The following is a 17,239-nucleotide window of genomic DNA, read 5'->3' as shown; positions in this document are numbered from 1 at the left end:
ATTTCCTTCTCCATATTCTTCTTTTATTTATGTTGTTTTCGCTGCAAATCAGCGCACAGGCAATTCATATTTCAAGCTTCTTGCGGACTACTATTTTTAATAATAAGCCCACCGTGTGTCTCAATCAGCTCCCTAGTTCAGTAGTCAGGGCACTGATGAGGGTATCCGCCACATTCACTTTCATTATATACTGATTCACTACCTAGGGAGCTAGGGAGCTGATTGAAACACAGGGCCAGTCTCACATGAGAACCCCGGTCTTGAACGAGTGATATCGCGTTGTTTCCTTGTCACGTCTCGCGTGTGTTTGGTTGTGAAACGTAGTTTGCGTGCCAGACAGAGTTGTCTGCGATTCTTCCTATTGTAAAGTCACGCAGTGTGAAACCTTCTATCGCCGATCCATCGTGCAGTTTGAACACAGCAGCGACTGAATGCTGGCCAAGATAGTCATGCAGTGTGAAAAGAACAGTGACCCGACTACTTTGAAAATCGTGCAGTCTGAACTTGGCTTTAGCCTATTGTTGCCTCTCTTAGTCGAAGATTCTAGTTGGGCTAAGAGCCACCTAGCGCCTAGGTTGGATCTTTAGGCTCCTGGAAACAGCCACGAGACTTACGCCATGTGTCCTGGAGGATGCTAAGCCTGCGGGCCGCCTTTTTTGGACACACTGGTGTTTGTTTTTGGGTGTATTTCTCTCTGAGAACTAGTCATATACACTTTCGCTGGCCAGGGGCCCAAGTGGTAGATTCAACCCCCTCTTTTGCGGGTTGTTTACCTGGCTTGGGACCTAAACACTACCACAAGCTGATGCCACGTGTTTGTTGAGGTTGTAGGCCTTCCAGGCCTTCCTTAATACGTGTTGGCGTACGCTGTACTCCTCTTGTTTAAAGAGTAAAAAAGTGTTTTTTACTGAGTACACTGCTTGTCGGGTTGTGTTGGGTGGATTATTAAGGAGCACTGTGCAGCTTTCCTTGGCTGCCATGGAAGTTATCTGTCTCTGTACGTTAGACAGGTGTTAAGAAGGGCGTTTTACCATAAAACGGGTCGTTTTCTGAAGTGTACTTCTGTTGTCATGTTGTAAGTCCCTCCCGGGCCTCCATGATTATGTGCTCTTGGCATAGTCTACCTGTTAGGTGAGCTCTGCGCTTCCCCTTTGGGGTTGGGTTTGTAATAGTGCTTAGCTCCCTAAGATGATTATGGTGGTTGGGCCTTCATCAGGCCCCATCTTTAGGATCAGCTCCAGGCTGGTTTGTGCTCCCCTTTAGGGGTTTATGCACAGCCTCCTCAGTGCGTTAATTAAGCACTGGGTAGATCCTAGGTGAGCGGATTATCTCCCCTCGATATGAGGGTTCATAGCATTCAGCTGAGTTCTGCTCTCCAGGATGCCCGTCTCTACGCGTGGGTCTGAGCTGGTTTCTGCCTTTCTGCAGTCACTCTTACCTATTTTCTTCTTCAAGAATGCATTCTAGAGGCTCTGTATTCAGACAGGGTTGGCCTGGACTAAGTCTGTTCCCCTAGAAGACCAGGTCGGCCTCCCTGGTGGCAATGAGGGTGACCTGTTCCCCTCAAGAGTGGCTGGCCGAGGTTCCCTTTGGTTCCTTGGCCACCTTCCCTTAAAGGGACCACTTTTTCCTTCGGGAAAGTGGGTCCCGGACGCCTTAGCGATTTCTTTAGGCTCTATTTGTTAAAAGAGAAAGGTAGAAGCCTTTTGGAAGTTCAGCTTGGGCTGTTGGCCAAAGGGAATGCTGTCACTGACAGCCTGGTGTGACCCGAGGGGGAGTTGCTGAGCAGTTCGAGAACTGCTTTGAGACCTTTGTTTCAGCCATATTTTTTGGCAGGCACTCTCCTTTATCATGGCGGCATTGGTATATCGTTCCCCAAAGCGTGGCAACGCAGAGTGGAGTTCCCTTCGAAAGGGAACGTCTCAGGTTACGTATGTAACCATAGTTCCCTGAGAACAGGGAACGAGACTCTGCGTTACTTTGCCATGCTTCAGGCGGCCTGCTGGGCAGTCCCTTCAAGACGATGGATAATGACTGCTCCCGCGGGCACGCTTTTATACATCCGGGTCGCGCCCCTATTACGTCATAGGCTGTTGCCGGCCAATGAGCATTGGCGTTGTTGGATAGTTGGTTTTTCAGACACCGAGTCACGTGTGACGTTCCCCAAAGCGTGGCAACGCAGAGTCTCGTTCCCTGTTCTCAGGGAACTATGGTTACATACGTAACCTGAGGCGTTTTTCACACCTAGATTTGGGGATCCTCTGCCATTCCTCCTTGTAAATCCTCTCCAGTTCTGTCAGGTTGGATCGTAAACGTTAGGGGTGAGAATCGCAGGGTACCTCACGATACGATACGATCACGATACATGGCTCACGATAGCGATAATATCACGATTCAGCGATTCTGTGATAATCGATATATTGCTAGACAATCCTATAATGATACATCACGATATCTGTCTATTTATGAAAACAAAATGCCAGTGAAAAGGTTATGTTTTCTCTCCTTATCCACAAAACGGATAAATCCGCTATATGCAGATTTAATGGAGTTCACATGGAGTGCATTTTATTGACCATCAGCTAATTTCAAAATCAAAGACCGCAATAGGAGAGAGCGGCAACTGCACTGTTAAGGTCTCATTACTTTTAATTAAGGTAATTGTGTGTAACGTTTCAGTTTTAGTATTTTTTGGAGAAGTAAATTTTACACTTGTGGTTTCAACAACCAGATACATGCATAGACAGTTCTGACTGGAATGCGTCCCAGACCTCCTCCTGAAGTGGTTTGAGCGATCGGATTTAAATCCATCTAAAATGCGTTTCAGAGGGCATTTAGACCTGGCCTTTTCACGATCGGATAGTTATTTGATCAGAGAAAATACATGAAGTGACCAGGTGCTAACAGACCCTTTGACGTTCTTCACAGAGCGCTTACACAGATAGCACCGGAGCGTTCGAAAGCAGGCGTCTATCAGCAGTTTCCATGCTTTCAAACGCTCTCATGTATATCACTCGGTGAAGAACGTCAAAGATGTTAACGTTTGTCACACCAATGGTATATAAGTGCATCAAGACTTTGAACTTAAACGTGGCTGAGGCATCTATTTTAGGCTACTCACACTTCTCTATGCCATCCTGTTAAAAACCTCTTTTGCTTAGGCTAGTTAACTTATGTTCATGTTTCCCACATTCATGTGTTGAGGGCTGCCTTGAAGTAAGGACGCTTTGAGCAGAAAAGTCTATTTATAGCGTTTTATTTTATTAATTAAAATATCGATATTTGGCGCAGCGATACGATTCTCGTATCGTACAGAGAAGGACGACGATATATCGCCATATCGATATTTTGTCCCACCCCTAGTAAACGTTGGTGGACAGCCAGTTTTAGGTCTCTCCAGAGATGCTCAATTGGGTTTAAGTCAGGGCTCTGGCTGGGCTATTCAAGAACAGTCACAGAGTTTTTGTGAAGCCACTCCTTCATTAGTTTAGCTGTGTGCTTAGGGTCATTGTCTTTTGGAAGGTAAACCTTCGGCCCAATCTGAGGTCCTGAGCACTCTGGAGAAGGTTTTCGTCCAGGATATCCCTGTACTTGGCCGCATTCATCTTTCCCTCAATTGCAACCAGTCATCCTGTCCCTGCAGCTCAAAAACACCTCCACAGCATGATGCTGCCACCACCATGTTCTACAACTTTCTCCCATCTCCCGACTGCATCTCTGGAGCTCAGCCACAGTGATCTTTGGGTTCTTCTTTACCTCTCTCACCAAGGCTCTTCTCCCCTGATAGCTCAGTTTGGCCGGATGGCCAGCTCTAGGAAGGGTTCTCGTCATCCCAAACGACTTCCATTTAAGGATTATGGAGCACTGTGCTCTTAGGAACCTTAAGTGCAGCACAATTTTTTTTGTAACCTTGGCCAGATCTGTGCCTTGCCACAATTCTGTCTCTGAACTGTCCAGGCAGTTCCTTTGACCTCATGATTCTCATTTGCTCTGACATGCACTGTGAGCTGTAAGGTCTTATATAGACAGGTGTGTGGCTTTCCTAATCTAGTCCAATTAGTATAATCAAACACAGCTGGACTCAAATGAAGGTGTAGAACCATCTCAAGGATGATCAGAAGAAATTGACAGCACCTGAGTTAAATATATGAGTCACAGCAAAGGGTCTGAATACTGAAGACCATGTGATATTTCAGTTTTTCTTTTTTAATAATTTTGTCTGGTCTTGCTGGACAGCTGAACTCAAATGAAGGTGTAGAACCATCTCAAGGATGATCAGAAGAAATTGACAGCACCTGAGTTAAATATATGAGTCACAGCAAAGGGTCTGAATACTTAAGACCATGTGATATTTCAGTTTTTCTTTTTTAATAAATCTGCAAAAATGTTAACAATATTAATTTTGGTGACATTTTTGACACAATCCTTAGTTGATTTCTGACCCGGCACAAGAGTAACAAAATTAATGAAATTAGAAATAAGTTATTAATTGCATTTGAAGCAGGAATTTTTACATCCAATCAAATTAATGATGTTAACAAAGAAATCAGACAATGCAATGGCAATTTTGTCTGGTCTTGACCAGTCTTGAAATAAAATCCCAAGTTCTTTTAGTCTGAGACCAAGACAAGACCGAGACCAAATGCGGTCAAGACCAAGACCTTCAAAAAAGGTCTTAAGACTGGTCGAGTACTACAATGCTAGACTAAACTTTCATGACTATGTTTTACTATAAAGTACACTTTGTAATAATTTCAAATTAAAAGTTACTTTAAATTTCATTTTATTCATATTTAATATTTCAGAAATACAATTATTTTGATGTGTTAACTAACATACTTAAGCACATGTAAAGTGCTTAACTATAATTAATACTGAAGTATGTTATTCAGTACATGTAAAGTTAATATAGTTTAAATGTACTTGTCATGAACTGCTCAATGACTTTTGGTTGAGGATCAGTAGAGTGCAGTAGTTTATTGAAAAGGTTTTATTGTGGGTATCCACAATCGAAGTTAAAAATGAGCAAAAGGTCAAACAGGGTAAAACTGTCCAAACCATAACAGGAAACAGGAACACAGGCAAAAAGGGAAATACACAAGAGACAGGCAAACAGGGTCAAAACCAAAGAACAAGAAACCAAAGGATTTCTCAGAAATGCATTATGACACTTACAAGACTGAGACTAGGCAGTGAGTTATGGGAAATGTAGCTGAAATGAGGGAATGACAACAGTCTGATGTGGAGTGCCCCCTGGTGGCTATCAAAGGGACTCCAGCTGGTGATCGTGACATAGCTGTGGTGGTCTTCTGCTGAGTTGATGGGACTGTAGACCCCCCTTTGCGGAGCAGAGGGCCACCAAGGTGTAGCTTGTAATCACTGTGGAGGAGCAGGCGGAGCAGAAGATAATCACGGTGGAGCCAAAGACCCTCCAGTGTAGATCTGAAGACACAGGCAGTTCAGGAATGACCTCTGTGGTAGTGACTTCACTGGTGTTTGTGTCATGACATCATTATGTTTAGTCATGTGACTGTGACATGCAAGAATTTAGTTTGGCCTCAGTTTGTAAACAGCTGAGACATTCTTCAAAATATCTTCTGTTGTGTCTCACAATAGACAGAAAATCATACAGGTTTGGAATGACATGAGGGAGAGTATAAGATGACAGAATTAAAACGTTATGGTGAATTATTCATATAAACCTAGACACTGATGAAATACTGCTGACATTTCAGTTTCATATTCATTCATAATCTCATTTCAAGAATAATAATAAGAATCTGTGTTTTGAACATACAGTATAAACATACCATGCTAGATCTTTAACCCTCATTTAATTTAGATTAATTTAACTTTAAATTTTTAAGCGATAGTAGTTTTACGTGTCATTTCCTGTTATTGGTTTGTCCTCCAGAAACAGCTGAAGGAGACACAGATAAAGATCCGTCAGAGAATCCAGCAGAGACAGAAAGATCTTCAGCAGCTGAGAGAGGCTGTGGAGTCTCATAAGGTGAGTCTGGAGAAGTTTGAGACGTCTCAGTTTGGACTCTGTCAGTCCCGCTGAAGCCACTGTGTGATTGTGATGTGTGTCCTAACAGCGCTCTGCACAGACAGCAGTGGAGGACAGTGAGAAGATCTTTACTGAGCTCATCCGCTCCATTGAGAGAAACCGCTCTGAGGTCACACAGCTGATCAGAGATCAGGAAAAGGCTGCAGTGAGTCGAACTGAAGGACGACTGGAGCGACTGGAGCAGGAGATCAACGATCTGAGGAGGAGAGACACTGAGCTGGAGCAGCTTTCACACACACATGATCACATCCATTTCCTGCAGGTAACAGAGATCTAGAACAGGATCATAGTGGAATTGAGCAAGAGAAACATTTCCTGAGAGCAGAATGAGCCGTTGACTGAGATGTTGTCAGGAATTCAATCAGATTCAGTCAAGTATTGTGTTATGCAAAAAATGAGTTCATTTCAAAGTTGATCTCTGCTACAGGTCTCAAAATAGTTGGGGCAGGGGCATGTTTACCATGGTGTAGCATCCCTTTTTTTTTTCTTTTTCAAAACAGTTTGAAGAAATCTCTGAATCAAGGTTCTGAGTTTCTGGAGTTTTGGTGTTGAAATTTGGTCCCATTCTTTCCTGATATAGGTTTTCAGCTGCTGAAGAGTTTGTGATTGTCTTTGACGTATTTTTCGTTTAATGATGCAACAAATGTTCTATAGGTGAAAGATCTGGAGTGCAGGCAGGCCAATTCAGCACACAGACTCTTCTATGATGAAGCCATGCTGATTTAATAGCTGCAGTATGTGGTTTTGCATTGTCCTGCTGAAATTCACAAGGCCTTCCCTGAAATACATCTCATCTGGAAACCTTCATATACCTTTCAGCATTCATAGTGCCTTCCAAAACATGCAAGCTGCCCATACTGTATGCACTTATGCACCCCCATACCATTAGAGATGCTGGCTTTTGAACTGAACACTGATAACACAGTGGAAGGTCTCCCTCCTCTTTAGCCCGGAGGACATAGCATCCGTGATTTCCAACAAGAATGTCAAATTTGGACTCGTCTGACCATAGTACACTTTTCCACTTTTAAAACTGTCCATTTTAAATGAGCCTTGGCCCACAGGACATGACAGCGCTTCTGGACCATGTTCACACATGGCTTCCTTTTTGCATAATAAAGCTTTAGTTGGCATCTGCAGATGGCACGGTGGATTGTGTTTACCGACAGTGGTTTCTGGAAGTATTCCTGGGCCCATTTAGTAATGTCATTGACACAATCATGCCGATGAGTGATGAGTCAGTGCCGCCTGATTATGCACAAAGATTTCTCCAGTTTCTCTGAATCTTTTGATGATGTTATGGACTATAGATAATGAGATTTGCAAAGCCTTTGCAATTTGACATTGGGGAACATTGTTTTTAAAGTATCCCACAATCTTTCTACACACTCTTTCACAGATTGGAGAGCCTCTGCCCATCTTTAATTCTGAGAGACTCTGCCACTCTAAGACATCCATTTTATAGCTAATCATGTTACAGACATGATACCAATTAACTTAATTAGTTGCTAGATGTTCTCCCAGCTGAATATTTTCAAAATTTCTTGCTTTTTCACCCATTTGTTGCCCCATGCCAAATTTTTTGAGACCTGCGGCAGGCATCAAATTTGAAATTAGCTCATTTAGTGGATAAAAGTGTAAAATTTCTCAGTTTAAACATTTGTTATGTTATCTATGTTCTATTGTGAATTAAATATTGGCTAATGTGATTTGAAAGTCTTTTAGTTTTCATTTTATTCAAATTTTAAAAATGTCCCAACATTTCCGGAATTCGGGTTGTATATTCATCAGTCACTCTCTTCTAATCATCTTCTGTTTAAAGACACAACACTTACAAAGCCCTGGAAAATCTTACAGTAAACATTTTTCTGAGCTCTTATTTTCTGGAATAAATATTTAGGTGGCAAACACCATTAAATAATTTTTTCCTTCTGATTTCTTCTGTCATGATGAAATCAGTGAACTTGATGGTATAAATTTCCACCCAACTAGATTTTTCAACTAGATCTTTTTAATACAATCTTTTATTTCTTCAACATTATTTTCAGTAATTGTCAACAAAATTGGGTCAGGTGATCTTCAAACCTGATAAGATTGATTTTTATTTTCATAATTATTTGCATGTAATACATTGATGAATTTGTCCATGAGGACTCCAAACAGGAAGTAGGGATATATATTAGCAATGCTTATTAAAGGGTTAGTTCACCCAAAAATGAAAATTCTGTCATTAATTATTCACTCTCATGTCGTTTCACACCTGTAAGACCTTCGTTCATCTTCAAAACATAAATTAAGATATATTTGATAAAATTTGATGGCTCAGAGAGGCCTTTATTGCCAGCACTGTCACTGAACCTCTCAAGATTTTCAAGAAAAAACAGTGCCACGCTTCCAGATCATATGTCAGAACGCCAGCTTCATGTATCATGGTGCTTTCGTGAGTGCTCATCAGAGGCCCAGACGGAAGAGAAGAACTTGTTGAACAAAGTCGTTATTTTTATTTTTGTGCACAAAAAGTATTCTTGTTGCTTCATAAAATTATTGTAGAACCCCTGTAGTCACATCGACTGTTTTAATGATGTCTTTAGTACTTTTCTTGATCTTGAGAGGTTCAGTGACATTGCTGGCAATGGAGGCCTCTCTGAACTGCTTTTCCTCAGCAAATCTTCTCAACCTTACAATGTGACTCTATTGAGGTGGTCGACCTATTACATGCAATTATGTTCTTAGCAGATGTTTTGTCATCCGAACCATTTCCTAGAAAGTTCACACAGTCACTTGTGAAAAAGAAGTGTGCGTAATTGTACTGAATGTGCATTTGTAGTCAGAGGTGAACAGTAACAAAGTAAATTTACATTTACTATACTTAAATACACTTTTTGAGTATCTGTACTTTACTTAAGTATTATTTATTTTATTTTATTATTATTATTATTATTATTATTTATTTTATTTTTTTTATTTTTGGGAAATTTGTGACTTTAACTTCACTATATTTGAAAGACAAATGTCATACTTTTGCCTCCAATACATTTCTATCAATATCCTCGAGTAGAAAGTCGTTAGGTTAGCAGCTTCAGTGGATGATTTTTTTTTCTTCTCTAAAACGTGATTGGGTTTTTTTGCAGGTTTAAATCAGCCTATCAATAATTAATCTTATAGAGTCAAGTGTTGTAAAGTCATTAGGCTTTATTATGACATCAAAATACAGAGAGAGAGAGAGATTCAAAAGCATAAAGAGTCGTCTGCAGTCCAATCGCTCTCACGGTACTTTGATGTCATACACTGATCGGTCTGCGCAGCGCCGATGCATCTCGAACAAGCCTAATGATTTCCCAGCATTTTTTGAATACTGTTACTATGTTGATGGGAAAATAGAAGAGGATTAATAAATAGAGTTAAATAAGTTAACTGTAATTTTTTTTTTGTTACCTTGCATAATTATAGCCTAGTTATATGTAGAGCTGAATGATTAATCATAGAAAGACTGTGATCTAGAGTCAAAAACCCACAAGATCTCTTTCCTGAATTCACCTGTGTCTTTTAAACAGTTTGACAAAAATCATACCGCACCATTCAGATCTGCGTTATCACTACTGATCCAGAGAGAGCAGTTATCATGTAACGTTATAGGTATTAAATAGCTTCACAAACAGTCTTTTCAACCACTGTCACGGAGTGGTGGTCAGTTCCAACCACCAACACACAGCGCGCACCATCACCGGATCTCCACGCTCCACCCACTCGTTCCCAATCTCACTTCTGATCAGAGTTCTGATCAGCATCACCTGCACCTCATCACACCAGCACTATATGAACACTCACTTCCCGCACCTCCCTGTGTCTGGTCTCATTTCACGAACCTGGACTACTTAACTCTCCATTGATGTCTCTGTGTTTCCACTCCTTCGTCCTGTCTTGTCTTCCCTTGTCGATCATCTGCCAAAGAGAAAGGACTCTGGTTATTGTAAAGCTAAGTGACTCTCATCAACGTGCTCATATCTGCAAACAACTTACCTGTGTGAAAGAAGCTTTCCTCACCGAGCCGATCCTGGTCCACCCGAATCCCTTTCGTCATGGAGGTGGACGCCTCATCCACCGGGGTCGGAGCAGTGCTTTCCCAGCAGCAGGGTGATCCACCACGACTCCATCCATTTGGAGTGCCTTTTTCTCCAAGAAGCTATCCCCGGTGGAGCAGAATTACGACATTGGAAAACTGCTCGCCATCAAGTTAGCCTTGGATTAATGGAGACACTGGCTGGAGGGAGCACTTCATTCATTTGAAATCATTACCGACCAACGTAACCTTGAGTATCTCAGAGAGGCAAAAAGACTCAATCATCGCCAAGCCCGCTGGGCCTTATTCTTCACAGTGACCTACCATCCAGGAAGCAAGAATGGAAAAGTCGATGCCCTCTTTTGTCTGTTTTAGCCAGAACCTGAGAATAAGGACCCTGAATCCATCCTCCCTCCAGCCATGATCGTAAGCCCCATCCAATGGACCATCAACCAGCAAATCTCCGAGGCTAACTCTGCCAAACCTGCTCCACCGTTCCCCTGGCACACCGTCAGCCCCTCATGGACTTAGCTCACTCCTCTCCGGGCTCTGGACACCCAGGTAGTTCACGTACCCTCTCGCTTCTGCAGCAACAGTACTGGTGGCCATCCTTGCCCCAGGATGTTTCACACATCAACACATCAAGGGATGCTCAGTCTCTGCCGTTGCTGACACTCCTAGGAGGGTCCCCGAGGGTAAGCTCCTTCCGCTACCCATACCACAGAGACTTTGGACTCATATCGGTGTGGACTTCATGACTGACCTCCCAACTTCCAACAACTTCACCTGCATCTTCGTGATTGTGGATAGATTCTCCAAATCATGCAAACTAATTCCCCAACAGCATTTGAAGCCGCAGAGGCTCTTTTCAATAATGTGTTTCATCACTTCGGAATTCCTGAAGACATTGTATCCGATCGTGGTCCCCAGTTCATATCTCGTGTCTGGCAGGCATTTTTAATCTCCTAGGAGTGTCAGTCAGCCTGTCTTCGGGAACTGACTGAGTGGAAGATCCAGGAGATCGGGAGATACCTGCAGGTATATTGCTACTGGAACCAGGACAGCTGGAGCCAGTTCCTGCCCTGGGCGGAGTATGCCCAGAACCCCCTTCCGATTTACCACCACAGGGCTCACCCCGTTCTAATGCATCCTGGGTATCCAACCTCCACTATTCCCCTGGTCGGGTGAGGCCTCCGAGGTTCCAGCTGTCAACCACTGGTTCCAGCAGAGCGAGAGAGCGTAGGACTCAGCTCATGTCCATCTACAACAGGCAGTTCGGAGACACAAACAACAGGCGGATACCAGAAGAGGACCTACTCCACAGTATCAACCAGGCCAGAAGGTATGGCTCTCTACATGAGACATCCGTCTCCGACTGCCCTGTCGTAAGCTGAGTCCCTGGTACATAGGTCCTTTCACCATCCAGAGGCAGCTCAACGAAGTCACCTACTGGCTCAACTTACCACCTCAGTATCGTATCTCACCTTCATTCCATGTTTTATTGTTAAAACCACACACTGAACCCTTGTCACCTCCCTCCACAGATGGAGGGATGCGGTGACGATGCGGTACCTCCTCCTCACGAAACTGCAGAAGAGGAGAATATCTACCGGGTGTGGGCGATCCTCGACTCTCAATGACGGGGTCCCGCACTGGAATACCTCGTTGACTAGGAGGACTATGGCCCAGAGGAGCGTTCCTGGGTCAACTGGTATGACATTCTTGATCCCTCTCTTCTGACTCAGTGCCATCACAACCGTCCGGACCGCCCTGATCCTCGGGGTCGAGGTAGACCTCGTCGAAACAATGCAGACCCTTTTGCTTCCTTACTTCACAGAAAAACCAAAGAGACTGTTCTACAAATAAAACTGCATAATGGACTTATCAAACATCTTTTAACTACATACATTTTGCATTATGTGTCCACAAGTACTACCTGTAAAAAGTTATGCTTTAGAACACTCACAATTCATGTAAAGGTGTTAACTCTTGACTGAATGACTGAAAGTATGCCTTATTTGGACTTGATTTATTTCTTTTCATCTTTCTTAAATTATGGCTTGAATGAAATCTGTTTAAAATGTATCATATTCCAGTTAATAGAAATTATGTTAAAATGGCAATCTGCTAAAGCAGAGACAGACCGGGATGTAATATCTATGATTTATTGGGGGCAGAGGAAGGCCCTCTTGAAACAGGACAATGTCTGATTGGCCAGAACTCCTCTGTGTGACAAACAACTAAGTTTAAATGGTCATATTGCAAGATCGTGAACTAGTTGGTTAGTTCTGGGAAAAGAAGCCAAGACAAGTACCAAGAACAATGGAGTAACAAGAAGAACAGACAAGCCGCTCATTCAAGCCATCCAACCTTCACTCACTTTTCTTTTCTTTTACTTAATTTTACTTTACAGCTGAAAGTCTTGTGTCCTAAGTTTCGCGCAAAGTTCAACTAACGACTTTTGCTACTTCAACTCCAGCGACAAAGAGACTTCCTTTCATTGTTCCACACGGACCTGACCTGGACCAATCATCGACTTGGGAAACCCTTCTCTGCATGACGAGGGAAATTCACCTTTATGTCAATGCAAGCAAGTACCTCCAGATGAAAACTGAACTGGTGCATTTAAATTAATGATTCATGGTTCATTCGGGTCTTTGAAATGCATTGATAGGAATTCTGTTAATCATATCACTCTCTCTCTCTCTCTCTCTCTCTCTCTCTCTCTCTCTCTCTCTCTCTCTCTCTCTCGCTCTCTCTCTTTCAAAACTCTTTCTCTCTCATTTCCTTCTTACTGCAACGCGTATGAATGTATGTGTGTGTGTGTATGTTCGTGTGTTTGTGTTAGATTAGTTAGTGTTAGAATAAATAAAATCTCTTGTAGATTTTAAAAAAGAAAGTGTCTTGTATTATGTGATTCTAAAATTTAATGTCTTAAACTATCGATTTAGTTACCGTGCTCTAATCAGTGTTTTCACAATTGTTGGATATTTATATCCGTTACAAGAGCTTATTACGGCTCGAGCAAATGAACGCTGGATGAATCAGTTGCTCGGTCTTAATCTAAACAACTCTTTATTCATTTGAACTAATTTTACTTCCTAGGGTGTTTTCCCTACATAAAGCTAAGTGACTCTCATCAATGTGCTCATATCTGCAAAAAACGTACCTGTGTGATTTCTGTGTCCGTAGCTCTGTTGTTCAAAAACTGCCTGTTTTACGTTTACCCTCTTGTGACTGGCAACCACACAGTATCATTATTTCTTTCTGTGTTACAAATATTCAAATGATCACAGAAGTACTGAGATATAAACACTGATGTCTATGATTAAAATAGGGCAAATAATTTTTGAAAGTTAACTTGATGCTTGAAATAATGATTGTATCGATTACATTGTTTAGAGTGACAAGTGATTGTTAAAAATGTATTTGTCATTGAATCATTCATTCAAGATATTTAGTAAAAATGCTGATTCTTCCAGTAATAAAACAAGTAAGGTACTTATGAGTGATTCATTGAATCATTCAAACAGTTTTGTTTTGTTTTTTAAATAATTCATTAAAATCAAACAATTTTGAGTAGACTGCAGCAATTAATATTTTGTCAGAACCTCTAGTAGTTCAGAATTCGTGGGAGAATCAAATTTTGGGTAGGAGTGTTAAAAGAATGAAGATGATTATGGCTGTCTTTGTCAGTTTCAGTTTTTGCATTTCTATAGGTTTTGTAACATTCTAAAATCGCTTTGCTTCACACATACTACAAGCTAGTCAGTGTATTCAGTAGGTTGCTTCAGAGACATAAGGTATTATAAGTACTACATATAACAATGCAACAATGATAAAACGTACTCGGTTACTAACGTAACCTCGGTTCCCTGAGATACGGAACGAGTACTGCGTATGGGAAAGGTCTCCTTTTTCCCCGTTACTGAAGCCTTTTTCAATAGCGCAGTGTAACTGCATCATCATTGGTTCACTCATAGACAAGTTGTTGAACCAATGACGGCGCGGCATTGCTGCGCGACCTATGGCGACAGAGCGCGCGAATATTCCCGCCGAAATGGGCGGGGTTTAGGGCTATATAAGCAGGCGTTTCGCCATAGGATTTCAGGTCATTCGACTGAAGCGACGACACTGAAGCCGCAGCCTCGTGGCACGGCAAGTAACGCAGTACTCATTCCGTATCTCAGGGAACCGAGGTTACGTTAGTAACCGAGTACGTTCCCTTTCGATACTTCACTCGTACTGCGTATGGGGAACGAATTCAACCGCGCCGTGCCACGGCAGGGAACGACTGGACTTGTCTTGGGCACCGTGAGGGAACCAGAGGACAAGTGAGAAGGCCGGAGCCGTCGAACCCTCGTTACACTACAAAAAGGGAGTTAACTCCCAGAGTGGCATGAAGCGGAGCTCAATAGAGGCCGCTGGATCATACCGAGAGGACCCGAGCTTGTAAGGTCGGAACGTCCAAATGATAAAATCTGACAAAAGTAGACGACGAGGACCAGCCGGCCGCCTCACAGATGTCTTTAATCGAAACTCCACTAGACCAGGCCCAAGAGGAAGCCATTCCTCTAGCAGAGTGAGCTCTAACTCCTATGGGGCAGTCGATGCCCATAGAGGTTTAACAAAGAGCAATAGCGTCGACTATCCAACGCGAAAGACCTTGCTTTGAGACCGAAGACCCCTTGGTGCGGCCACCAAAGCAGATAAAGAGCTGATCAGATTGCCGAAAAGGCTGTGATCGATCAACATAGGTCCTTAATGCCCTGACAGGGCAGAGTAGTTCCAACTCTCGCTCGTCCGACGAGGGAGGAAGCGCTGAGAGGGAAATAACCTGTGCTCTGAATGGAGTCGAGAGCACCTTAGGGACGTAGCCATGCCTAGGTTTCAAAATGACTTTGGAGTCGTTGGGCCCGAACTCAAGGCATGCAGGGCTCACGGAGAGGGCCTGCAAGTCACCAACTCACTTAACTGATGCTAATGCAAGTAGCAGAGCGGTTTTGAGCGTCAGGGGCCTGAGGTCAGCTGAACGCAGTGGCTCAAAGGGAGGCCCTTTAAGAGCTCTGAGGACCAAAGAGAGGTCCCAGGTGGGAACAGTGAGAGGACGAGGAGGATTTAATCGCCTAGAACCTCTCAAGAAACGCACCACGAGGTTGTTTCGTCCCACTGACTGGCCAGCAATAGGAGCGTGAAATGCTGCAATGGCTGCTACATAAACTTTGAGCGTTGAAGGGGTGCAACACAGATTCAAACGCTCCTGGAGAAAAGACAGTATCGGGGATACGTCACACTCCACTGGGTCTATGTTGCGTGTAGAACACCAGTCAACAAAGACCGACCATTTCTGGGCGTAGATGCGTCTTGTGGACGGAGCTCTCGCCTGAGAAATGGTATTCAGCACGTCCCCGGGGAGGTTGGCAGGCTCCCGTCGAGGGACCAGAGGTGCAGAGCCCAGAGTTCTGGCTGGGGATGCCAAATCGTCCTGTTTGCCTGAGAGAGGAGGTCCCGTCTCAGGGGGATCGGCCACGGAGCTTTTGTGGAAAGCCTGAACAGCTCTGAGGACCAAACTTGGCTCCTCCAGAGCGGGGCCACCAGGAGGACTCTGTGCTTGTCTTCCCTGATTCGTCTGATGACCTGTGGGATCAGAGCGATCGGGGGAAAGGCGTAAAGGAGGGTGCTGGGCCAGACATGGACCAGCACATCTTCCTCCTTCGAGAAATAAATTGGGCAGTGAGAGTTGCCTTCTGAAGCGAAGAGGTCTACCTCTGCCTTCCCGAAGAACTCCCAGATCATGAGAACCGTCTGGGGGTGGAGCATCCACTCGTCTGAGGGGACATTGCTCCGAGATAGCATGTCTGCTCCCAAGTTTGTTCTCCCGGGTATGTGAGTCGCCCTGAGCGACTGAAACCTCGGTGATGCCCATTCCAGAAGACGCTTTGCCAGAGCGCATAAGCGGCTGGACGAAAGACCGCCCTGGTGATTTATGTATGACACCACTGTCATGCTGTCCGACTGGACTAAGACGTGGCGCCCTGTCAGGTGTGCCTGGAATGCATGAAGGGCTCGAATCACTGCCAACATCTCGAGGCAGTTGATGTGCAGATGGCATTCCTCGTGAGACCACGAGCCGAAGGCCGGTCTGCCCTCGCAAAGAGCGCCCCAACCTGTGTTGGACGCATCCGTTGAGAGCACCGCCCTTCTGGACACCGCCTGTAGGGGTACTCCTTGGCTGAACCATACAGGGTTCATCCAGGCTTTCAGAGCTGCCAAACAGGCCTGATTGACCCTGAGACGCAGGCGGCCGTGCCGCCAGGCGTGAGGAGGGACCCGGAACTTCGACCAGTACTGCAGAGGCCGCATCCGAAGAAGGCCGAGCTGCAGAACCGGGGAGGCGGAAGCCATCAGCCCTAGCATCCTCTGGAAAAACTTCAGAAGGAAATAGGCTCTGTTCCTGACCGATGCCGCGAGCTGCTGAATGGCCAGAGCGCGCTCTGGAGATACTACAGCCGTCATACGGACTGAGTTGAAAACTGCACCCAGGAACGTTATACGCTGGCTGGGGAGCAGTGAGCTCTTGGCAAAGTTGACCCTGAGACCCAGGCACTCTGAGTAACACGGATCTGTGATGCTCCAGCTCGGCTCGTGACTGGGCTAGGATGAGCCAGTCGTCGAGGTAATTGAGAACCCGGATTCCCATCTGTCTCAGTGGGGAAAGCGCCGCGTTCATGCACTTGGTAAAAGTGCGAGGAGCTAGGGACAGTCCGAATGGAAGGACTGTATATTGGTAAGCCACACCCTCGAACGCGAATCTCAAGAATCGCCTGTGATGGGGGGCTATCTGGATGTGAAAGTATGCATCTTTCAGGTCCAGCGAGCAGAACCAGTCCCCGGGGCAAACCTGCGCGAGGATCTGCTTCAGCGTTAGCATCTTGAACTTCCGTCTCATGAGGGAGAGGTTCAAGAGCCTGAGATCTAAGATGGGTCTGAGACCGCCATCTTTTTTGGGAACTAGAAAATAACGGCTGTAGAACCCCGAATTGCTCTCTGAGGGGGAGACTATTTCTATAGCTCCTTTCCTCAGAAGAGACATGACTTCGGCTCGGAGG

The 17,239-nt window shown here is 44.3% G+C and overlaps 1 protein-coding gene across 1 annotated transcript in view; it reads left to right on the top strand.

Annotated features, from left to right (window-relative positions):
* The window catches only part of LOC137017943 (tripartite motif-containing protein 16-like), a 37,817-nt gene that overhangs the window by 12,054 nt on the left and 8,524 nt on the right, over positions 1-17,239 (top strand). Inside the window, exons 2-3 of the mRNA XM_067382746.1 lie at positions 5,915-6,010; positions 6,099-6,332. Coding sequence (XP_067238847.1) covers positions 5,915-6,010; positions 6,099-6,332 — 330 coding nt within the window. The remainder of the gene's footprint in view (positions 1-5,914; positions 6,011-6,098; positions 6,333-17,239) is intronic.

Source organism: Chanodichthys erythropterus, chromosome 3 (genome assembly GCF_024489055.1).
Source record: "Chanodichthys erythropterus isolate Z2021 chromosome 3, ASM2448905v1, whole genome shotgun sequence".
NCBI classification, from domain to species: Eukaryota; Metazoa; Chordata; class Actinopteri; order Cypriniformes; family Xenocyprididae; genus Chanodichthys; species Chanodichthys erythropterus.
Note: the sequence above shows the minus strand (reverse complement) of the source record. Positions and strands in the feature narration are given on the sequence as shown.